The 26,205-nt window shown below is 33.8% G+C and overlaps 2 protein-coding genes across 2 annotated transcripts; one reads left to right on the top strand and one right to left on the bottom strand.

Annotated features, from left to right (window-relative positions):
- Window positions 1-653: 653 nt before the first annotated feature.
- LOC120339348 (uncharacterized) lies at window positions 654-6,038 on the top strand. Its single transcript, XM_039407455.2, has 6 exons — window positions 654-941; window positions 1,522-1,638; window positions 3,500-3,598; window positions 3,992-4,090; window positions 4,437-4,634; window positions 5,016-6,038. Exons 1-6 carry the CDS (start codon window positions 789-791, stop codon window positions 5,136-5,138), a joined length of 789 nt encoding a protein of 262 aa, XP_039263389.1. The 5' UTR covers window positions 654-788; the 3' UTR covers window positions 5,139-6,038.
- An 863-nt stretch (window positions 6,039-6,901) lies between these two features.
- LOC120340144 (ubiquitin thioesterase ZRANB1-like) lies at window positions 6,902-21,251 on the bottom strand. The gene is made up of 10 exons (XM_039408406.2): window positions 20,183-21,251; window positions 19,462-19,652; window positions 15,711-15,864; window positions 14,392-14,463; window positions 13,300-13,480; window positions 11,665-11,779; window positions 11,048-11,177; window positions 10,229-10,341; window positions 9,787-9,903; window positions 6,902-8,867 (listed from the first exon to the last, which is right to left on the bottom strand). Exons 1-10 carry the CDS (start codon window positions 21,171-21,173, stop codon window positions 8,664-8,666), a joined length of 2,268 nt encoding a protein of 755 aa, XP_039264340.1. The 5' UTR covers window positions 21,174-21,251; the 3' UTR covers window positions 6,902-8,663.
- Between the last annotated feature and the right edge of the window lie 4,954 nt (window positions 21,252-26,205).

Raw genomic sequence — 26,205 nt, 5'->3', positions numbered from 1 at the left:
TCTCAGTTTACTTCAACAAAATCGAACTTTCTATGAGGGTATATATGACATATTATCGCTATAACAAAGGGACAGAAACTGAACACCCGGGTTTAATTGAATAAAAAATCATCGTCTACATCAGGAAACTGCATACCATACCATTCATTGTAAACACCGTAACAATAAAACAGAATTTTGTGGTTCAGCAGGAAACGAAAATACTGACTTGCACTCCTCTTGCAGTATTGTATCAACAACCTCGCTATAGTTTGGTCACTATATGAATGATTACAATGAATCAGGTCTATTTTTTGATTCATATTTATAGTAAGATATTTTTTTCCTTCTGACCTACATCGATGTTATTAATTAAAAAGAAAAATTATGTGTGAAGTGCACGGAAAAAAAATAAGAAAGTTGGTTGATATTACCTCTGCAATCCCTATATTTTACAAAATGTTCATATAAGCAATTACATACATCTCAAATGTAATAAATTAGGCCGCTGCAGCCTGTTTTGACACCATTCCATTGAATCTCGTTATCGCCATAGCGGTGTCGAATTTGTCGCTTCTCACGTTCCTGCTCAATGCATTTAGCAAGCCATGATGTGAATTTCCCAAATTAGTACCGCAGAGTAAATCGATTTCATATTTTACCGATAGTTGACCACAGAGTAGATTAATTGGTCAAACTGCACCGAGGCGGACAGTAGAAGTTACTGAAATCGATTGGAATCAGCGCGTCCGGCAAGTTTGTTCGAAGTTACAATCAATAGTTATATTGTAGTATAGACAGCTTATATAATGCAGCGAGTGAACAAGCTTAACCCCAAAGTTGAGGCTCTCAAAAGAGCTTCGAGTCCTTGCAGAAAAATTTCTGATCCAGACAAAAGGAAAACATCAAGAGTTCATCTTGGACGAGTACAACATATGCCAAACTGCTTAGTAGCAGACGAGGTCAGGTTTTTTTCTACCTTATTACTTATTGATTTTAATCGGTAAGTATGTTGATAGATATTTGTCTGTCTGTTTGTTTGTCTGTCAGATGCACGCGATATCTCACGAAAGCGAGATTGAATCCGCTCCAGATTTTGCATGTGCATTCATCATATGTCGTACCAGGATTTTGGATGAATTATGTCGTATAATTAGCGAGTTATTAATTAAAAAGTGATGGGACACAAGGTGTCACTATGGAGTAAGAGCGCTGTTTTGGGATCCCCTAACTTTCGATCGATAAGTCTTCGGTCTCTGACCGATATTCTCGTTTATTATTTGTTACCTTGGTTTCATAGAGAGTTGTTCAAATCAAATGCAACTCAATCTATTACTATTAACGTTTTATATAAAACGATGCTGAAATTAGTAGTATTCTATAAGCATATATGCTGAAAATCGTACATTCTCCCAAATACTTCATCTAAATTACAAACACTCGAACTAATTGGTCCTTCCAACTTGTGAAAATGATTCTTCTAACTATTGCTTTTATATTTATATATATATATTACAATGTCATATTCCTATAAATTTACAGCCCAATCCAGACTGTCCTATCACCACCTATGAGTTCCTCTCAGCTGCAGCAGCGGGAGCAATGAAAACTGCTACAAAATATCTCGATGATGGCGGAAGCATATTTGCTACGGATGAGGTAGGTATTCTCAATGGGTTATATATTGTAACGTTGAACTTGGTTTTGGACAAATAAAAAGGGTCTCTAATTCCGAAAAGGGTACGGAGATACATAAGTAGTCTATTAGTCAGTTTAACCTACTAATATAGTACTCAAAAATTGCACTTCGAAATCCGAAATATTGAGACTATTCTAAAAAATTTACAACAGTGGACGTCGTCCTGCCACACTTCATTTACTGGTCGCGGTTTACTCGAACCGATTCCGAATGGAAGATGTTATTACATTTAACTTAAAATTTTAACTATAAAACAACAAAATATCGTAACTTCGTGATGAAATACGACAATAAAGTTATGCTGAAAATGGTCAGTGGGCTTCAACGGCGATATCGATTAGTTGCATTAATTATTCTCTGTAGAAAGAATACATTGAATTTTAATATCTTCATAGCACCTTAAGATTCAGTTTATATAGCCTATATCTTCCATATCGTCACGCTAATAACCGAATTGCGTAAGTCATTTTTGGCGGTTTTGAGTTTTTCATAAAATAGGTATTTATGTAATGCTGCACCTGTCTGTTAACTCAGATTTTATTTTAAGAATTCCGAAACCCATAAAAATAAAGATTTTGTATGATACGCAAATTTGCTCAATTGTTTCGTCATAATGAATTATCATTGTTAACGCGGGACTATTATGACGTCACAAAGGCAAAATAACCTCGGCGAAGGATTTTCGAGTTTTTGCATCTCAGATTCTAGCTTAGCGCTTATAAATTTCAGTTCAAACTACAGTATAGGAAGGCGTGCACTTGTGATATTCACTGTCTGAATCCAATTCACCTTGGTTGGCTTTTATATAAAGGTACATTGCTGTTTATTCTTTATATTTAACTTTAGTCTTATTTCGGTGGATGTGCAGAGCGTGTTTTTTTGAAATATATATTTTTAAACATAAAAAATAATGTAATTGAAACAGATTAGCTATTTTGGGGATTAGACATCGTATATACTAAGAATTACATTCATTTTTGGATTGTTTTGTTTTCAGGACTGGTACATATAGTCAAGTCGCAAAATTGCGTATGTCCCCTAGTCATAGACACATTTCTGGCTAAGTCACAGTGCACCATTATGACGTCACTTGACAAATTAACTTGAATCCGTCTACGATCGAAAAATTGAACTATGGCAAATTATTGATTCTCAATGGCATAGCAATATCATTAGGAAGTTTTTTACGTTTTTCTCAAAACTGCTAAAAATGACTTACGCAATTCGGTTATTAGCGTGACGATATATATATTGCCTTTCTAGGAAGCGATACACATAGCAATATCATTAGCACAGGATTATCGGGTTTCAGGAATGCAACCACTAGCTGTAATGGGATGAACAAGTTTAAGCCAAAATCTGATTATATAATAATTCCTATTACAATTTAAATAGTTTGCCTTCATAGGGTGAATTTAGATTAAGGTAATTCCTCGGGAGCGGTGAGTATTTTAACGCCTGGCAAATCCTATTTCATTATACGTGGTGAATAATATTAGTTATATACATAAGCAAAGTTGTTATGTATCATCGAGTATGTCGTGCGAATATGTTGTGTTTTGCCAGCGCGAGATCCGTCCAGTGCACACAAAATGAACTTGTATCGGTTTCACAGAAAAATTATCAATCCTAAGTGATTCAAGAGTCTTGCTGCACACTAACACAAATATATTTCTGTAAAGTTTCGTCTGACCAAAACTCTTAAATCACTTAGGATAGTTATCTTTACTCTTGCTACAGCATTCTATGCATACGGATCCACCGGCATAAAAGCCGATAAATATCAATATTTCGTTTTGTAATAACATCTAATATTTGTAGTGTGGAAGAACCGCACTGGACAGAAGTGCGCTCTACTCTCAACCAGAAATGACGGAATTTCTACTCAAACGTGGAGCTAAACCAAATGTTGCTGACAAGGTAAATCTAAGTTGTCTATCAATATGCCACAAAAATTAGTTGTAGACTGAAAATTTAAAAATTCGTGAAAATTAGTCGACCATAGAATACCACCGGTTGGCCGTTATCTACTGATTTTTCATTGTTTATTGTTGCATTGTTCAGCAAAGTGTCGATAAACAATTTAGGCTGATGGCTCTATTGTATATATATTTGTTGATCAACCAAAGTCATTTTTGGCGCTTGTAAATCATTACTCAATTAAACAAAAGAGACATGATCAAAGAAACTCCTTCCCAAATATATATATTTGTATATACAGTATAAAACTAGAAAGAAAATGGTATATTCTGAATACACCGTTTCGATAATTTGCATTCAGTTTGCGCGTTTAACTCGTTTTCTTATTTACAGCTGGGTGGAACTTCTTTACATTGGGGTTGTCGATCCGGAAATGTTGATATCGTTACCATCTTACTGAATCATGGAGCGAAAGTAAATCAGAAGGACAATGTAAGTAAACTATATAGTCTAGCAGCCTAGCTGTTTCCTGAGCAAGCCTTGGCAATTTTATCATCGATATTTATTTTTCGAATGATACACTGAATTGCATTTGATATTTTCAACTAAATTCTGCATACATCAAAATATTATTGAAGACTTCCTACTAATTTCATATTACTGACACATTTGACCTATTTTGGTATGTTTTTGTGTTTTGTGTGTGATGATTGCGAAAATTTTGCCGATATCAACTTTGACTACTAGAATGGGAATTAGTCCTTCATAAAGTATACACTTTCGCAACATCTGCCATGTCGTATACGGAATACCTTATATATTTATAACATTTTCTTAGCTACTCAACACTCCACTGCACGTGGCAACTAGAGTCGGGTTCGAGGAAGGAGTCCATCATCTTCTAGAATGTGGAGCCAAAATTAACGAGCAGGACACTGAAGGAGATACAGCTGTTCATGATGCAGTCAGGATGGGACGACATGCTATCGTCAAGGATTTGATCATCCATGGTGCAGATCTGGAGATTAAAAATAAGGTATGCAAGAGCTGACATTCGTCTGATGATTTTAGCAAACACATTTAGAAGATCTAAAATATACGTGAAAGACTATTTCCGTTGATCTTTCAATACGATAGCGGCAAATAGATATTATTAATTATTATAATATATATATATATGTTATTAATAACATAGCAATGACTCATTGGCAGTAACTTACAAACATTCTAACCTTGGATTTTGACAAAACATGCGTCGTTTCAACGTAGCCTACTGGGCTATTTCATGAACGTTGGTTTATGCAGCAGGACCGGATATTCCAGATATGACTGACACGCATCTGATAGTTTGTAAATGTATCAATTCATTCATATATATATATATATATATATGAATTTTTGAAATGCTCATTTCTAGACTGGAAAAACTGCTAAAGACATGGTCCAAACTTGGTACAAAGAAACAAGAATGGCCCTGGAAAAGATGAAAGCAGAAGAAAAACAAAACTCCCAAACGAACGAATTGCCATCTACGGAATAGGATAAAACATTTTTGGAAAATACTTAAATTGTCCGTTCAACTGTAAAACATTTCCCAGCCCGACAGATTCATAGAAAAGTATTCTTTGAAATGATTGTTGTAAGTGAATGAATTACCGGTTGAAGAATACCAGTATTGGAAACTAAAAATTAGTACGGTCGCTGAAGATATTGTTTATCGCCAATTTATTCATAATACATTTTCCCACTAAGTTTTTTTGTAAAAATGTTGTTTTCTCATTCCCGAAGACAAACAGGTTTTCTGTATATCGTTAAGGGCGGTTTGCTGGTAGCTGGATTTATTATATTTATATCAGTTTAGTACAATGACAAATTTGATAGCAATTAATTTTTTGAATGCATACATTGGGCAATATTATAAAATGTTTACACTAAGACCTTCCTTTTCTCTTTCGGATTTTGATATTTATATTGGATATATTATAGCCCATGAGTAGATAGATAAATTAAATGTCATACCACCTCATCCATGCTCAACTATAATAGATGCATGAATTTTTATACTATATGTATTTGCCTGCTTCCGTGTGGTTCAGAATCAGATTTCAATGGAGTTTGGAAAAATGACATATGTTATTGCTTGGGTGACATCCAATCGACGTTTAGTTACCAGTTAATCTTCAGTTTCTGTTATTTAACTTATAATGTGAATATTTCATCAGAAAAATTATGAATTGAATTGTGCGAGAATGGAATATCAAACTTCAATCGACAAGTTTCGATTCTTAACCGAGGGTGTATTCTTCTTTTTATTAAGACTGGAATAGTTTAATTGTAAATTGAAAACAATAGTGTGTTGAACTGATTTCATTTAAAGATAAATTTCGAACTGAATGTATGTTCTATATTTAACTTACAATAAATAAATGATATTTTAAAACTTTCGTACTATTTTAATCCAGCCGTGTGCTGTTTTGAAGTCACAAATCAACAAACAAGTTGTTCAAATCCCTTAATTAAAGATGCGAAAAAGCGTTCTAGCGCGTCCATATCTGCAACTGCCTGAAATTTGTCACCACGGCGTACAATCACGCATCTCTATAATCCATCATTTGTGCGTTTAGCAGATCGAGATAACTGACCAATTAGGTTAAACTGGAGTTACTTTTCATAAACAATAGCCTTTATGATAGTAAACACTCCACGTTCTTCCTTGAAGAACTGTTAAATAATCTATGCATGCATTTCTCGTCACAAGCCGGAATCGCCGAGCACAAAACATTTTTGCTGGTATTAGACTACTGGGGTCTTGTTTTCAACTTCTCGCTATTTTGAGTTCACCAACCAGGAGGACAAGAATACGTTTTCTGAATAGGTCGTCGACGGACTGAACTTGTCTCAAATTTCCCGATACAGTTTGCCTAGTTTGAGATTCTCCCAATTACCAACCCAATTACTAGGACATGATTTGGCGCTAAAACGAAGACTACCGCTGAAGTATACGAGCAGAAAATACAACAGAACGGGGCTCCAGAAGTATGTGTAAGAATATGGAGGTAACTAATTTTGTTCGCCTACTTTACATCAAGTTATGTAAAGGGACTGAAGCCTATGGACAAGGGGTATATTCACTTGTCTAGCACAGACAGTCCCCGAACTCGTAATAGAACTAAAATAAGGAAAATCGGAATAAAATTATGGCCTAATCCTAACCTGGTACACATACTCCGCAGTACCGCATGAACGTCATAAAAAACAAGATTTGAAGTTTTGCCCTTTTAAAGGAAGAATTGATAACCAATCTAACAAGAAATAATCAATGTATTTGAAATAATCATGGCAAGCCCCTCAGTCATATAATGACAAATATATTGAAAGTGCCAAACCTAATGTAAATAATATGTGCTTGTGAAAATAAGATATTAATAATGCTAGTCATATTAGAAAACAAAAATTATGGTAGGACAAAACCGAACAAATATTATTAATATTCATTATTATAATAATTATAGAGTAATAAGAAACAACAACAAAAATGAAGCATGTTTTAAGAAATAGGCAACCCAGCTTGGTTGTAAAATTGCAGCCTTACGCACAAATGAAAAATCCTGTAAAATTACAAACAATATACAGTTAGTTGCTGGTTGTGCAGATAATTTTACATATTTTTTGAACAGTGTGTTGTAAAATGAGCAAGTCAAGAAAACGATGAAAAAGTCACAGAAACGACATAAATTTCCCAAAATAGAAACTACCATGTATGTAATTCATAAGTTTCCTTTGGCAGAAGATGGAAAAGGCCATAACAGCAAAGTAAAAGTGCCACCATGAAAATGCAAGGTAGGGCAAAAACTTACTCCAAAACATGTCTTTATTACAATATGACATATTTAAATAATTCCATTCCAATTGAATTTCAAAGTTTATTATTTTGAATGAAGCCTGTTTAAACATTATAGCTATAATTGCAAGTTATGAATCATAATTATCAGTTACATTGAAACTGTTTTTCAGAATCAAACTAAAATCCCGAAACAGATTATCATCAGTCAACAAATAAAACGATTTCAGGTCAAATGGGTTCTCAAGTCCGGAACTTACAGGCGAAACAACACATATTTACAGTTCATATATGATACACTAGAAATTATGAATATTTATACACATAACATAAAAATTGGTTCACCCTGGGAACACGCTCTGTGATATATTCTACCCAAATTAAAGCAATTTTTGACAAATCAAATTTACATTTATACAACTGATAACTTTTACACTGAAATGTACAGAATTTTGATGTGCATTATGAAACAATACAAGAAAAAATTTCAATTTTTCAAATTAAGATGCCTATTATATTATAGCATGGGGTTCTAAGAATGTATATAAAATGCTGCTAATCCTGGCTATAAGGGCCAAGGAGATATTAGCCTTATAATAAAGAGCTTAGGGTGACCTTGAGTGAAGGGTGACCTTCAATAATTAGCCTCCAAATAAATTGGCCTTAGTGTCATCTAACTACCTAAAAAGCACAAAATATAGTTACTAGGATTAGAACCGAGAGCAAATAACTAGTACTACTGATTTTGGCACAGTAATATTTGTTACTGCCATAACTCAGAAAAAATGAAAATTCAATGTAACTTTGTGTACTACTACACTTAGGGTAGTTTAGTAAAAAGAAATTGTGCCACGATTGGTACAAATCAATGCTGATGTGAACCAATCGTGGCACAGTTTCTGCAGGAATCAGGTGGGAACTACATCATCTATATATATACAAAAAAGTTATTTTTGATGAATTTGATAATGATAATTATGCATAACTTCTTATAGATCCTTGTGTGATAAGCAGTAAAAAAATTATAATTCGGATGTTCATTATAGTTCAGAATACGATACAATTTCAATTTTCAAAGCAATTTCTCATTTGTTTACACATTTTTCAAAAAGTACAAAAAAACAATGCATCTGATATGGCTTCATTTGAAAAACATTGTCAAATTTCAAAATAATGTCGCAAAAACCAAGCATTCATATCTGACTGACAGACAAACAAAACATTTTACTCTTCATCTTCTGTGTCTCCGTCTTCTCCTAACCTCCTGAATGATAGATGCCTGTAATGGTCAAGCCATTGGTCAAGCATGCGGGTAACAAGAGGTGGACGTTTTCCTGGTTTTTGTTTGGCTACGAGAACACCACTGTTGGTGACTACGCAATCCAACCAATCGAACAAAATGCACTCTTGTTCAGTTTCTGATTGTCCCTAGAATTCAAATAGAAAACAAATTTTACAGTGATAGGATGCCAAATTAAAACCATTCAAAGATACCAGTATTCCCAAAATTTAAGCCATGATCATATCATTTTAGCAAAATACATGTAAAAATCTCTACAATAACACAATCTACTATTATTGTAAATGTGTCATTTGCATAAATACAGCTTAATGAATTTATGACTTTTATGTACTTTGACAAATGAGCGAATAACATATCATAAATAAGGCTCTTTGTTATTCAATTTCTTAGCGTTAGATTGACATGGGTACAGTGGCCTGGTGGTTAACAGAACAGGATTAACTTGGCGGTGTGGCACATCGTGCTAAGCGTTAGGAATACGCTTCCCACTTCACCTCTGATGACCTTGCGTGGGTACGTAGGTTCGAATCCCATGCGGGATGGTTAGATGCGAGAGGATTGCTGGACTCCTCGTCGCCGTAGGGTGGTTCATGTAATCGCTGGTCAGTTATTGCTTCCTCCACCATCAGGTCCATGCTTTCAAAAACAAATAACTGGCTAATCCCATACACGACATGAACTGGTAACCAGACGAGAGGCCGTGGTTCGCCATATGATTAAAACATCTTATCGGCTTTCCTCTCCGCAGGGATAAATATGTAAATCCTATCCGAACTAGGATGGTAATGCAGAATAAAATCTCATGTCCATCCAGGATATGAATTGAGTAGGCAACACCAAACCAGAAAGATTCGAGTCCTCCCTCACTATCCTCACTCAGCAGTGACTGCTTGTACAGTGACTTGTTCAAAGAGAAAGACTATGGAGAGTCATAAAAAAAATTTCATTCAAATTGTTCAGTACTATAATCAAAATTTAAAAAATATAATCATAAAGACGAAGAGCCAAATTAAACATAGATAGATAATTTAATTCCATATTTACCTGATTAGGTGATGTGAAATGTATAGGTAAAAGTTTTCTTTCACAGTCCATGAGAGGTAGATAAGTACACAACGCTGGTTCACTGCATGAGTCAAGTGTTCTGCTGCTGTATGCATCCTGGATAAAAAGAGGAATAAATTATGAAAGTGATTTGAGCAAAATATTACGATAATATGGTGCAATGGTTGAAGCATCATGCAAAGTGTTAGGAATAAGATTGCCAATACACCTATGATTACCCTGTGTGATTTGCAGGTTCGAAAGCTGTGCAAGACAGATTGCTTGTCTCCTCTCACTGTTGTAGGAAGGTGCATGTGACCGCTGGTCGGCTTAGCTTTACGAGAGAACATGGTTTGCCATAAAATGATTAGGTTGTCTTATCGCCTTTCCTCTCTCCGACATAAGTATGAAAAATCGTATCAATATAAAAACAAAATCATACCCTTGAATCATTTTCCATTGGAACCAGTGCAGTGAAATGACCTCGTGTGTACCCAAGAGCTATCGGACTTTTCCAACAAAAACTTCTTTCCCAGAGAAACGGTAGATATACACCTGTAATAATATAACGAGATTTAAGAATTCTGACCCCCATTTTAAGCATTTCTCTTTATATTGGTATGCTTGATTTTGATTACAAATTGAATTATTTTTTCCTAATCTAGATTACTTCTCCTTCTGTACATGGTATTTGAATACTGGTATTGCCTTCCTACTTGGCAATATCAGGGGTACTAGCGAATGTGTCACAACTAATACCAAAATTGAACGATGATATTATGGAATTATCTATATAGACAATATATAGGTTAATTTCCGTCAATTTGATCCAATATACAACAAAATTATGAATTCCACATTTCATTGCATTGAATTTCGCATATGAAATGAAAGAACAGTCAGTGCCAATTTTTTTGTAAGAGAAATTTATAGAAAATGCATAAATTAAATATCTCAGGAAACTTAGTTATTTAGATTATCTCTAGACATTGATCGACCATGAATTAATGCGTCAAAGTAAATAACTTAACTCAACAAAGTAAAATAGAGAGGTACATCATGGAATAAATTGCCTGGGTTAAAACAAAAATTTAGTTTGACATTTCTAGAGAGAAAAAAATTATTCCAGTCATTAACCAAAAAATCCAAATTGTATTGATAAACAAATATTTTATCACAAACATGTTCAGACTATTTCCTTAAATCCTAAAATATTCTTGATTGAAGAGAAAATTCAAAACTAAATTCCTACATTTCTCACCTTGAAACTTCGCAAATCCTAATGTATCACCTTGGAAGCTCTTTAAATATTTGACACCATACACTATAATGGGTCGACGTAGAACATGAGACAACACAAATATATGGCAATGCTCCAGAGATGCACCAGGCTGATAATAATAATAACATCCATTAGAAAGCCTAACATTTATGAAAATAGCTAGAAGTTTTCTTCTATATTAAATTCAACACGTAAAGCAATCTCAACAATAGAGTGAATGAAACTTGTCTAAATTGTTATTTTCTGGATTAGGTGATAGAAAATAATTATCTTCAAATATCTGACTTTAGAATTTTTCAATTTAATAAAAATGATACCGACTACCGAGAATTTGAAAATAATTCTGACTATTTTTCCACTTTGCTTCTATGATTCAATAGCGTGTGAATGGCATAATACATATTATATTGTGATATGAAGATACAATTCAGGGGGAAAAATATCATTATAATAATAGTAGTATCATTGTTAAATAAATGATCTGCCTGCACTTTGTGTAAACGATTATAAAGGATATCTGTGACATACAATTGTTTCCTTTAAACTAAATATTCACGACTGTGATGCAAAAATTTGTAGATATATACAATTCTCACCTGTCTAGCCAATGATAAAATGAAAGCCCAGTCTTGTAAATACTGACGTTCAGAAAGTGAAAAATTCAAAAGTCTTGCTTGCATAACTTCCCATTCTTTCCACCGAGTGTAAAAACTGTAAAGGTAGAAAAATGAATAAATGGTAACAAATTAATTCCATGTTAATAATATTTAACGCAACATAATCTTCAATGATATGTTGGGAATTCAAAGCCAAGTATATTTATAAAGCAGATATTTTCACCAACATATATAACGAAATAGAAAAACAGGCTTTATTATTAACACTCATGAATTAAAATATCAATAAGCCATAGTCGAACTTTATATCATTATCTACGTTCCATGCTTGGAAGGATATATACAAATGAATTGTTGATGAACAGACAGATTTGTGGTTAGCAATAGCAACCTTGTCAAAACAAGACTAAATCTCCTGGGATTTACTTAATGAATGCACTAGTACACAACACCAGGTCATCCATCTTTGAATATGTTAATTATGAAAAGTAATGAAGAAGTATAATAAGGATTGGATCAATGGATCAGCAAACAAAAAACTTGGTTCAGGATACAATTCCTAAAGTGAAAATTTTTTAAATTCGAGACTTTTTTGAATCCATAAGCAATTCCAAGTTATATTCAACTCCCAAGACATATTCTGTTATACATGTTTATATAAAAAGATGTGATCTACCCTGAGTTTTATCTTTTAATTAAATTCAAAGCATGAAAATACAGACACAATATATTATTACAAAGAACAACTCAAAACTGACTTGATACAATATTGGAATTTGATTATCGAAAATTGCTGTATCCATGTTTATGTGTGTATTATTCCTCAACGATTTCACCCAAATTGACATGAAATTTTAACGCAAAACAAATAATGAATTAACTGGAATCAATAATTTGGATACTATCCATTTGATTTGGACATTTCCTATAATACAATTAATTCTAGGATCGTTTAAATTAATACTATAAAATTTTTTGATAAGTAACATAATAAAAAGTTTAATTAATTGACAGAATTCACAAATAAATAATGAGGTATTTCTAGAAAGAAATATAATTTTCTACAAAATAATATTAATGATAAGCATAGATATAAGTTTATTCATAAAAAATTTACAAATTGAGAGATATACTGTCTGTATTCAACAAGCAGTTTATATACTTTTTTGAAAAAAAATTATTAGGTACTATTTTTGGAATTACTTGATTACACAAAACCAATAGGGAATCACAACACAGAGCACTGAGAGGTCATCACAGCATATGCTGCCATCAAAACTGTAACCACAATCTATGGAATATGAAACAATAGAGTTCAAATGAGTTTAAGCACATGGTTAGTCACATGAACAAAGTTGTACTGTTATCAAAAAGAATAAAACAATGAAATAATCTAGGACTAACTAACTTAAGAGTTTATTGCTTACCTAGTCAAGTATTGTACAATGTAGTTACCAGTAAGGGGTAATTTAGAGAGTCCACCACAAAACTATAAGTGTCATATAGCCAGTGAACAGCAGGCAGTTGCAAAATCTACTTTTATATCAGTGATCCCACTGATTAAAAAATTCCATTTATAGAGCAAAATCATTGATCAAACAAAAAAGAACTTACTAAGGTGAACACTCTTGCATTGTTTCAGCCATTGCCCTCCTCAGTACATTATCTCTGTCAAAAACACCCCATGTTGATTGCAATACTGAATCAAGTAAGCAATCCCCAGCAGATCGATTCCATAATGCATAAAGTCGATCAGCATCAGCACACCAGTTGATAGCAAACTCATCTTCAAGTTCTAAATACAAGTTTCTCATCAGTCAGGGTCACAATAGCGTCAGAGTCGAAATTTCCACAAAGTTGGGAGTTAAAATTTTGAATTCACCAGTCTAAATTTCACTCAAAATGCATCACACTGACTTGGCATTCTTAACAGATACCGGTAACTAATGTTAGCGCCTAAATTTCCTTCAACCCACAGGCGAGCATCAGAGTCATTCTAATTTACTTGTTTCAAAATTAGGAGAGGGAGGTTGGGAGGTTGGGAGGAATTTGGGAGGTTGGTTGTCTTGATAAAGTAAACCAATAAAATATTTTTTTGAAAAATGCATCAGATATCAGACACGTATTTGTAATTAGGTCATACACTTATGTATATGAATTGTCTTATTTGAATTACTGACTAAAACATTCTACTTCTGATAAAAATTATTAAAACATACTAATAATGCCTATCTATAATAAATTTGACCCTGGTTGAAAAGAAGGAAATGGTTTTAATTAGTATAAATGGCATAATCAAGAAATCCAGTAAATATGCAGCTTCTATTATTTTTTTTATTCTAAAATAGCGATAGAAATGAGATATGTAATGTTTGTAATATTTTGGTAGTAAAGTCTTTAGATTTTGTCAAACAAACAAAAAATAACGAGGTAAATAATTTGTTATGAATATGATATTCACGAAAACTCATCAAATCAAAACTACGTTTTATTTTAATGCTGTGAAATAATGATTGGTATCAAGTCATTTGACATGTATGATGTATCATGATGACTATGTTTGCAATACAAAATCACCTAAGTGATTCAGTATTCTCACTCTAGTATGGTCCACCCATGCTACATAGGTAACCCATGTGTTAAATATAATAAATATAAGCTACATATGAATAAAATCGTATATTTTAAAGCCTTAAAATTTCTCACCTTTTTGCACATCTTTGTCTAATAGTTCATCAAAAAGTAATCTTTGTATTGAACTTGGTAAACCAGCAATCTCTGTAAAATTATTAAATTGGCATCATAATCAAAATTAAATTGTGGAAGCATGATATCAATTTAAATAGCATAACATTGATTGAGTGAAAGCCTGATGTTACCAGAGCTGGGAAGAGTGCTAGAGTCATGAGATTGTATTTGAGCTAGGCTAGAGCTGTCAAAACTTTTGGTGGCCGCATTTACTAACCAGGTATTATTTGTGCTATCAATTGGTCGATTGGGTTTCTACGGGACTAACTAATAATTATCCTTCTTCTATGCTTTTGTGTCGTGAATCCGTATGCATATAATGCAAGGATGCTATAGCAAGAGTGAAACTAACTATTGTAAGTGATTCAAGATTCACGCTGCACTAACTAACACAAATATATTTCTGTAACGTTGCATCTAACTAATGTCAGTCTTTCTTAGACAAACATTATTCAACAAGTTGACACATTGCAAGACTCCTGTATCTGAAAATGGATCTTACTTATTCCCAACTCATCAACTGCATTGCATTTACAAATACCACAAAGGATTTCAACAATCTGAAGAAAAATGTTTACACATCCATGAACTAAGCCTGAAGCAGTTTGTAACTACAGGAACATCTCCGAGAGGTTTAAATAGGTTGTTAATAAATGAAGTTTGTCTGAGGAAGTCTGACCTTAGTTAGATGCAACGTTACAGAAATATATTTGAGTTAGTGTGCAGCAAGATCACTTAGGACATGTATTACTAGTTTACATTTATAATTTTCTATAACTTCATACAAATATCAAAATCTATCCTTTTTCAGTTTTATGTCAGATGTTAATCTAAAAACTTCAATTTGAATTTGGAAAATTAAAAACTTGAAGTTTGATTTTAAAATTTGAAACTCCTAAATCTTAGTTTTCAGTCCAATGCCATATAACTGCATTTGGGCTGATACTTAGAGTAAAGTTTAAAAAATTAAGCTTCAGTTTGGTTCTGAAGCCACCATTTGAATATACTCCAATCTGTCAGCTTCCCAGCTCTGGCTGTTACGAAGAAAACTTTGGTACCAAATGTAAATTTTTGATAATTAAGTCACTTTATTTTAAATTGATATAAGAGGTATTCAAAAGTATTCTTATGACCAATTTTAAATTTTTTCATGTGGAATTTCCTTGTTCAAATTGAAACCTTTGTATTTTATTTTGACCTGTATTGACTCATTCAAATTTTAAATAATTTGTTTATAATTTTATTTATAGAATTAAATATGATCATATCAAACTCACCAATTGGCAAAAGAAAAGTTAAATAATCACAAAAATATTGACAGTGAAAATCGCCTTTCATCATTCGGATACTTTGTAAAATTTCATGGCGAATATGATCTGCAATTTCTGGACATAATATGGCTGGACTTCGTTTCAAATTTCTCTTGGTGACCTGGAAACAAAAAGAATAATATTGTGATTTCAATGAAAACTACATTAGAGACATTGTGAAAAGTAAATTTACGTTTACAGGATGATCAAACTAATTTTGCAGCAGTAAAACCAAATTAGCTAATCTCCCAATTTTCGACACTCCAGGAGTGTGTGTACCAATATGGAAGTAAATAATTCTGTTCGCCTATTTTACATCAAGTTGTGTAAAGAGAATGAAACGTATGGGCAGGGGGTATTTTTCACTTGGCTAACACAGACAGTCCCCCAACTCGCAATAAAAAAGACTAAAATAAAGAAAATCTAAATAAAATTATTGCCTAACACTAACCTGGTACACACACTACAGGAGTACCCAATTTTCTGCGGTTATGGACCACGGGTCATAATTTGGTCTGGGTTTCAAAGCCAGTTTTGATTTTAGGAAGACGCTTATGTTCATTTTTACTACTACAAAATAGGAATTTCTCAAAAATGTGACACAAGCATATTTAGTTCTACTGCAGATTTGATATCAATATATAGTTTGAATACTTTTTTAGCTTAAACTGGATAACTTACATTTACTTACACAACACACTAGTAACTATTCAATATAATTTATTGTTATTACACCATCACTTCCATAAAAGAAGCAAGATGTAAACCTCAAACAATACGGTATTAAAGAATTCTACGAGCATGTGCGTACTATGACCGACATTATTACATGGTTTATTAACAAATCCAGCATATTCCCATCCTTTTGCAAATTATTTACATCAGTTCTATTTGTTTGTTCTTTGTTCTATTTCCCAGGGGAAGTTACCTATACAAGCAGCTATACATCAAGATTATTTTTGGAATGTTAATTTTCACCATTGATATGATATGATTATATTCAGTAACCTGGTCATTTGTTCAATATTCATTATAAGATAGTATGGACATTGACGTACTGCCTCTATCAATTAATAAATATTTTAAATGTTTTTAAAAACACAATCTAATGAACACCTCTTAATCACAGAGTCAAAATGAAATTATTAAAATAGTATATTTTAAAAAATACTGAAATACAATCTGTGAATCTGTACTATATACAATCTGTTTATATAATAACAGTGTGGTGAAGTCATGACTTTGTTTATCACAATCACACAATGCATGATGTACCAGTTCACAGGTATGTGTCAGTACACCAAAAATACCTTTTTATAGCACACAATTAGCCATTAAATTAATGAAATAGATGGAGCAGTACCTTGCTTCACTGACTTTACAATCAATAAAATGCTTTCATAATAAAGAGAGAGAAAGATAGAATGAGAAATGAGTTTCTAAAAAGCAGAGACACTTGACACCTCATTAATTATTCGATGACATATTGGCAAGGTTAAAAGAGCATTAAAAAGAGAGGATAAAGTTTTCAAACAAAATTGTAACCTTCGCTAAGCGGTGATTATATTATTATAAAACATTCATACACGGTCCAGAAATAAAATTTACAAAGCAACAGCTGTTCATAAGGCCACACTCGATCCAGTGTTATAAGATCAAGAATAATAAGTTTTCACATAAACAAAACGAACAAAGAACCACAATTATGTTTAGCATAAGGTAATCACTCTCCACTGAACACTGTGCCATCAATGTCTTTTCAATTCACAGAATCAATAAATAGAAATATCATTCATACAAAAATTTTGATCAATTTCCATTCTCATTTCACACATAATATACGGTAAGCTAATTATCTCAAATGAACGAAATGTGAACCATAGCAATTCGAAAATTAACTAGATTCAAATCATGTACAGAAGTGAAACTCAATTTTAAAGAGATTGCTTTTTTATTTATCTTACTATTCACACATAAAAAAGTAAAATAAAATTGCATCGCAAAACACTACTGCGAACATTTATGTAAACCAATCCCACAACACAACCACAAGTAACATAGATGTTTGAATTATTTAATATTACACCCAAAGTAATATTATAAGGTGTGCAGTAGCATCAAGTAACTGAACGAGTTGAAGTTACCTTTTAGTCAATGAAAGCAATATACCAAATATGAACAATTTTTTTTGTCCTGCGTTAAATTAGTGCTGCAATTAAGTATACCCAAGGAAAGAAACAGACAGACAGCTGGAACACAACGTAAGTGATCACTATACTATTTCTAATAAAAATTATGACATATAAATTATCCAGATTATAACATTATAAACTATTTTGGTTCTTTTTGTTAGTATTTAGTAAGGACCATTTGGCTTATAAAATTTTCAAGTTTATAATTTTAGAAATACATTGGACCATAAGAAACATGTTGTCATTAAAATACTGACAACTGGTCATTATAGGCAAATCAATTCCAGCACCAAACCTGATTTTAGGCACAGAGAAAAATTATCGGACAATGATGAATTGAGATGTCATAACCTAAATGAGTGTACGTGTCGAATGAGCTGATACAAGTTATCAAGAACACTAGATTTCCAAAAAGTAGGACTGCATACATCACATGTAGGGAGTTTAGTTCACGATTTCTAATTTTATATCTAAATATTAAACTTTTAATAACAAGAGGAACAAATAAGGAAAAATTTGTTCCAATATTCATTCATGTACCACAAACATAATATTGAGTCACATTCAGAATCAACCCTGTAATTACTTGAATCGATAAAAGGAACTGAAATTCGATAAGTAGTATGATGTGACCATGGGAACATAAGTTAAGTAGCATACATCTTACATAACAAGAAATATTTTTTCAGTTTTATTTAATTTGATATATTTATTTAATACTTGATAATGAGAACAGGCTGATAAACTTTTCGATTAGAAAAACCACATTTTTTAATCAAGTTCGTTAATAAATTTAAACTATTCAATAATGAATTTGTATCTACATATACACAATGTCCATGTTTTAATGTAATCTAATGCAGTAGAAAATTCAAGTTTTGAAAATGTTCAACATTTTTCTACTCGCAAACAGGACAGAACCACAGTAATAAAGTTTATCTGGAAACTCAGTAACGTTAATAAACAGAAAATTCACACAAAATATAGTGATGCTCATATTTAGATAATTTGAAATGCTAGAATTATTTTTGGCAAATAAATTCGAAATACTTTAAACTATAAACCCGTTTTGATAGTCTGTATTATAAAACTGTGCAGCTTTTTCGATGTAATTTTTAATCTTCTTTTAATAAGTAGCCATTTCGAAATCTTTATAGATAGACGATCTAATATAGAAGCTGATGTAATCTTATTTAATAGCCCTGCAACGACTGTAAATATAGTTAACTACTTCCAATGACACACACACACACACTCCAATATTTTTAAACAAATATTTGCTTTGAATTATAACTCCTGGAAACATCACAAGATTTGTCATCATGATGGGAAGGAATATCATTTAGGATGCGTTTTATCAACGAATAGAGAGATGATAGGCTGATAGCATAGCATTTAGCCTTGCTCTGTTATTTGTACAGAAACTGTAGTCATAGTATTGTTTTATAAATATTACAGATTCTCTCATCTGCTTACTTTCCATACTAAAAAAGAAAGTTTAAAATAAGAAAATAGAAATATCTTACCTCTGGGGTTAAAATAAGTGCAAGGATATTGCGGCGTTGAAATCTGACGGCAAGATGTACAATAGTATGTCCAACATCAAATGCAGAAGGTCTGTTCAAAATTCTCACTTCATCAGCTGTTAAAGGTCTCGCAATATTTCCACCATATGCTAGATACCTATCAACTGCTTCAATATTGTCTTCAAGAATACCTAAGCACAAAAAAAATGATGAAATGAGGATTCATACAAATAGATAATTTAATGATAATGATTCTCTAATCCACTTTATATAATTCTAATAATTCGTACAATTGTTCAAAGAGACCTTCATTCCCAAATTCACAGTTTAACGTAGTTTTCAAAATCTTGTAGAACACAACCCTCTCAATATGAGACTACCATTTTTCGTGAAATAATTATACAATATATTCAGAAAATAGGAATATAGCAGATGGCTATAAAACATGTTGTTAGTGTTAAAATTCAACAACCAAGTCAATAAACTATATATCTTCAAACGTATATGATAACCCCAAGAATCGTTGACAGAATCCATAAATGAGATTTCATCTGATTAGTAAATTATGAATGAAAATAAGGTGCGAAATAAAAGTGACTGAAGAATTAACTATTATGTTCATCCCACAATTGTAGTTGAAATAATGTAATTAGTTAATCTAAACTAATCAATGATTGTAAATTTCCATATGCTAATAAATATATATCAGTTCATTACCCACCTATGCAGGCTTTGAGAAAAAGCAAGTTTAATCTTTTGTTCGATTTTTTCCAAGATCTATGTTCATGTTCACGAGTTTTTGTAAATTTTTCCAAATGACCTATTGCTTCTTCATGTTTCCAAGTATTACTTACTCCTTCGTTAGAAAAATGCCTCCCTTTCTTTTCTGCCCTTTGACAAGAAGCAGAATCCTGAGCATTCATTATATTATTTAAATTTTCCTCACTGAAAGATTTTTTATGTCTATGCAATGCCCTTGTATTTGTTAAAGTGGGGCTCATTGAGTCCTGGCAACGAAAAGCATGGTTTGAAGAATAGCTTCGACAAAGTCGTCCACAAGCTCCTGGCTGTGAGCTACAGGTTTTGGAGTTTACAGATCGAGGTTTGTCTTGTGTGATTTCATCTCTGACAATTTGTTTCGGGCGATTTAAAATCAATGATTTATGTTCATCTTCGTGAATTGGTTGAATTGGATTTTCAATAATCCGATCACTTGCAGCCAATTTGGGATAATGGCACATGACACACTTAGCTGATCTATCCCAATTGTTATAAGTGCATGAAGTACAAATCCATTTTTTGTTAATTTCATTATTTTTATCCGCAATATTTGCTGCCTGATTGTCACTAAGAGAAGCAGAAGCTGCACCAGCACCATCTACAGGCACGTTATAGTTTGAGGAGAAAGATGGCATTTCATCTGCGTTAGTAATACGAGCTTTGGATTCAAATTCCCTAGTAAATGTATCATAATAATTATCTGCGTTAACAGAGCATCCATGGCTTATTACTGCAGGGTCTAGTCCTTGAAGACTTGTCCTTTGAATAACGGAGTTTTGTTCTGTGGGATAGTTTGTGATGACGTCTGTAGATGACCGAGGTTCGTCGATTAAAGGTGTGGGACATTGTTGACAACACATAACACAATTCAGGGACGCAGGATAATTTTCATACGTGCACAAACCACAAGTCCATTTTATTGACTTGCTCATCTCCACCTAATTAAATCCAGATATAGTCAAGCTTATTAACTGGATATATCTGAAAAATTTGCATTGAAATTACTGAATTATAATGAATTCTTACGCCAGGAATAGAGCTAAGATCTGAAGCCCGAGTTCAGGTCGGGCCTGAAATGACAATTATTACGTTCGGGTTGGGCTTCTCTATCGCTGACTTTTTTAAATAAATATATATTTATAAAAAATAAATACTAAAACTATTTGTGGATACTAAAATAAGGAATACTTGTTATGAAAGAAATAATTTGAATAAAACAGAGAAGAAGCTTTAATGGACCTTTCCCCGGTCAGGTTTAATACCCACGGGCCCGTTTCGGGTGGGGCTGGATTTTTCGTGCCCAATCTTACCTCTAGCCAGGGTTTCTCACTAACTGACAAGGAAATGGACCAGATTTGGTCGCTGTTAAAAATAAGATATCCATGATATGTTGAATCTGTTCGTGAAATGTAACATTTGATAGCAGAACTGCTAAGTCCATTTTATCCTACAGTCCTAAGCTTGTGAAGGGAGCTTACTAAAAATACAGGTATATTGTGACTTTCTATGCTGCTATAGAAGTGATCATTTAAAAAAGTAAGGCATTTGTTGTAATTTGTTGAATTCAGGAAGTAGCAAAGACGCCGATTTATGTAGTTGTTAATCTTATGTCCAATGAGTTTCATTTTGAATAATGGGTAAACCAGGGGTAAAAAACTTTATTTAATAACACCCTAAATTTTTTTGATTCTTGTACAGTTGTAAGTCCCAAAATGAATAATTTTACAAAAAGAAAAGATAACGAAGTAAAAGAAAAAAAAGAAAAGCTCGAAAAGTTGTAGTGAGTGAATATGACTCTGATTACATTAAATGTGGATTCATTGAGGCAGGAAATGACTTTGAGCCAAAAGCACAATGTGTTGAGTGTCAGTGATATGTCGCCTGTGAGGTTGTCTCCTATCAAGCCTTGTCTTGATCTGATAATATCCGATATGCAAGCTCAAGTTTTGTTTTAATAAGTCTGAAAGTGGGTTGCAAACTGAAAAAGGTGAATGAACAACATGCTAAGATCAGACTGAACTAGTACACTAATAATCAGCAATGAAAAAAAAAACAGAACAGTTTAATTAATAATGTTACACGGCTATCTGCATATATCAGTATGCTGGTGAGCAATATTTCTGTAATATTATTTGACTGTTGCATCATCATTTTTAATTTTGCCGATTTCTGGTTTTTGTTGCACTGTTTGAAAAAACTGGAAAGAGGGGAATCTATCATATTTGACTCAATTATCCTTGGAGACTGAGAGGAGTCAGGAAGTTGCATGTGAAATATTAACCACTGAACAAAAATAGAAATGCTGAATTGAATGATTATATTACAATATTACATAAAATTATAACTAAACAGGTTTTAGCTTTTTTGTTGCTTTTTTTGCTATTTTGCTGCCGTAACCACGAAAGGTCGGCCCTAAAGACAGGGGTGGCCCTGATGGTGACAAACCGTATTTCTCCGTGTATAATACGCAGGGCTTTTTTAGGATGTGGATTGTATGAAAATACCAAGTTCCATGCATAATACGCATGGTCGAATTCAGTCACTTGCGTCGACCGCATTTGGTATTTTCGAGAAGCCAGCCTAGCAAGTTTCACTGTGATTTAATAATATGTTTCAAGTGTTTATGACGTCAACTCGTTAGTGTCTGTCAATCTCGGAGTTCTGTTACCCGGCTTTGAATTATCGTGCTGTTATCTATCTTAGAGCATTTTGAAAATGGTTGAGAAAAGAGATTTGTGAGCGTTAGGTTTGCCGATTGGTCAAATTGAGAGAAATGAAACAAGCCGCAAATCCGAGTGAGAAAAAATGATTTAGGAACATTCAGTTTTGCCGATACGGCAAAACAGAAATGAGGGACGCCAGACTGAACAACAACAATTAAATTATCGATTTAAAGTGACGTTCCTATCACTTATATACACTGGTTATTGAAATAGATGTGTTGTCCTTTGTTAGACAAGATAGTCCAGTAGTCCATTCCGTGGGTGTGATTCTACTGCAACAAGCATGATCTGGTTATAACGGACTTTGTCACATAAAATAAATAGAAGACGGAAAGGAAACATGTGTATTTGGCAATTGCGAGTAAAATATCAATCAGGATTTTTTGAAAGACTTCTATACCAATGTATAATGCGCCCCCCTAATTTGGGAGATAAAATATGGAACCGGAAGTGTGTATTATACACGAAGAAATACGGTACCGGTAAGTTGGAACATTTTTTTAAAGATAGTTTTGATGGATTTGGGGTTAGATTTAAGTTTTAAGTCAGTAAGTAGATATAATTCCGCATGATAAACTAAAATCTGATACCGGTACATAACTTTGTGAATATACCAGTAATAGAGTAGCGCCATGAACCAGTAAACCATGGCAAGAGACAGACAGACGCATAACTTTGTGAATATACCAGAAATAGCAAGTGCAGTTTCAAGTATTTTGTGGCGTCTACAGCTGCCGCAAAACCATGGCGGGATTTCCAAACCACGGCCACTAAGACCAAACCCACGGGGACTGACTTTTTAGCTGCCACAAACCAATAGCGAGCTGCCGTGGTTACGGCAGCAAATCGAATACCACCAATTTTACTGCCGTAACCACGGCAGGTCGGCTGTAATAGCAGGGCTGCCCCCAATCTGCTGATTGTGATAAATATTTGGTGAGTTGGAATGTTTTTCTTATGGATACAGTTTGGATGGATTTGGGGTTAGGGTTAGAGTTTAAGTAGATATAATTTCGCATGATAAACTAAAATATGGTACATAAATTTGCAAATATACCGGTAATAGCGCCATAAAACCATGGCAGGAGACGGCGTGGTACGTTCGTGGCAGGAGCTGCCATGAAGTGGTAAGAACTGCGTCTCAGAAATAGACTAGCGCCATGAACCAGTAAACCATGGCAAGAGACAGACAGACGCCGCGGTTCGTTCGTGCAGGAGCTGCCATGAATTCAGGAATTGGTAAGAACTGCGACTCTACAGTCCTAGATCCTGTAGCTCTGCGGGTGACAGTGTACCGTATGTACTGGTATAGACAGTACCTACCGTACTGGTACCGGTATAGAGTGAGCAGATGCCACAAGTCAAAATAATCACTACCGGTAAACAGTAAAGGTAACTGACTAACGCTCAAAGTCTGCTGAAAATTGGCTACCGCGGCGTCTGTCTGTCTCTTGCCATGGTTTACTGGTTCATGGCGCTAGTCTATTTCTGGTATATTCACAAAGTTATGCGTCAGTACTGTAACAGCTGAACAGTGTACGGTAACTAACTAACTACTGCAGTCAGGCTGTACCGGGCTATACCGGTACAGCTACAGGTACCGGTATCTTATTAAACTACAGAACTAGTACCGGTACTGTAGTACGAAAGTCTGAAAGTTGATAAGATGGGTCTCCCAAAGTACCGGTACCGGTACCGGTACGCGCCCACAAGTACGGTACCGGTACCTCCAGTTAGCCTGGCTCAACAAATTTTGCATATGTCATTCCCAAACCCCCACCTGACGTCATCCAAAAAAGTCATAGTGACGTACGGTATACAGTAATAAGGCCCTCCAAAGTATAGGTACAGATGGTCGTCAGTCTAAGTTGCTCTATTAAACTAAAACGCGCAGGCCGCAGACGATAATCCGGAATCTAGCAAGCTATTTCTCTCGTTTTCTAGTCATAGCGATAACAAGACAAGAGAGAGATCGCTGCCATTAGTGAACGCTGGAGGGGGGGGGGATATTATATGCAAAAATCATTATGCTACGCCCACTAGGAGTACTTGCCATTTTTTCTATGCTGGAATGAAATACCGACACATGGATGTGGACCGTGGATTAATCAATAAGTCTTTATTCTTTCCAACGTCGTTTTGCCCGATAGTTATAGTACTATTTGATATTGTTCCGTTTTTAAAAAATCGCCTCCGTTTATGTATTTGCAAGCTTTTGATTATTGGACACGTAGTGGACATAACGATCGTTTCAATATTATGTTGGTTTTGTTGTTGTTTTTTGACACTTTTTGGACATCTAGTGGAAAATCTAAAAAAACGCTTTTCTCTTTCATTACTGGACGGATTGCTTCGATTTTTACTGGTTAAAGATGAAATTTTGGGGCTCCCGAAGTATGCGAACCAAGATGGCGGACATCAGAATGTAATATGTGTACTAGGTTAGGGTTAGGCCTTAATTTTAGATATAAATACTACGGGAGGCTCTTGGCTAGTCTTCGAACTGATAATAGGACTAGAATAAGGAAAATTGGAAAAAAATTATCGCCTAACCCTAACCTGTTACCCATGTTACGTTCCGATGTCCGCCATCTTGGTTCGCATACTTCGGGAGCACCGTTTTATATTGCTCCTTCCTGCAAGTTACAAAATAAATGATGACGGTAATCTATGTTTTTTATTGAAATTTTTCTTAGTTGGCAACCCTAGTATGAATAAACGGTGCTCCTGAAGTATGCGCACCAAGATGTCTTTTTTTTTATTTTATTTTATTTTTTTAATTTATAAATGAAACAATATTGTATAACTGATATCATTATATGCAAAAAAATAATTTATCACAATGTACAATATTGCAAAGAATACCATTAATCGATACAAATACCGGAACAAAAAGTAATTTCTCAAAATCAGGAGCACCGTTTATTCATACTAGGGTTGCCAACTAAGAAAAATTTCAATAAAAAACATAGATTACCGTCATCATTTATTTTGTAACTTGCAGGAAGGAGCAATATAAAACGGTGCTCCCGAAGTATGCGAACCAAGATGGTGGACATCGGAACGTAACATGGGTAACAGACTAACAGGTTAGGGTTAGGCGATAATTTTTTTCCAATTTTAGTCCTATTATCAGTTCGAAGACTAGCCAAGAGCCTCCCATAGTATTTATATCTAAAATTAAGGCCTAACCCTAACCTAGTACACATATTACATTCCGATGTCCGCCATCTTGGTTCGC

Source organism: Styela clava, chromosome 9, assembly GCF_964204865.1.
Source record: "Styela clava chromosome 9, kaStyClav1.hap1.2, whole genome shotgun sequence".
NCBI lineage: Eukaryota > Metazoa > Chordata > Ascidiacea > Stolidobranchia > Styelidae > Styela > Styela clava.
This window is presented reverse-complemented; position numbering and strand designations above follow the sequence as displayed.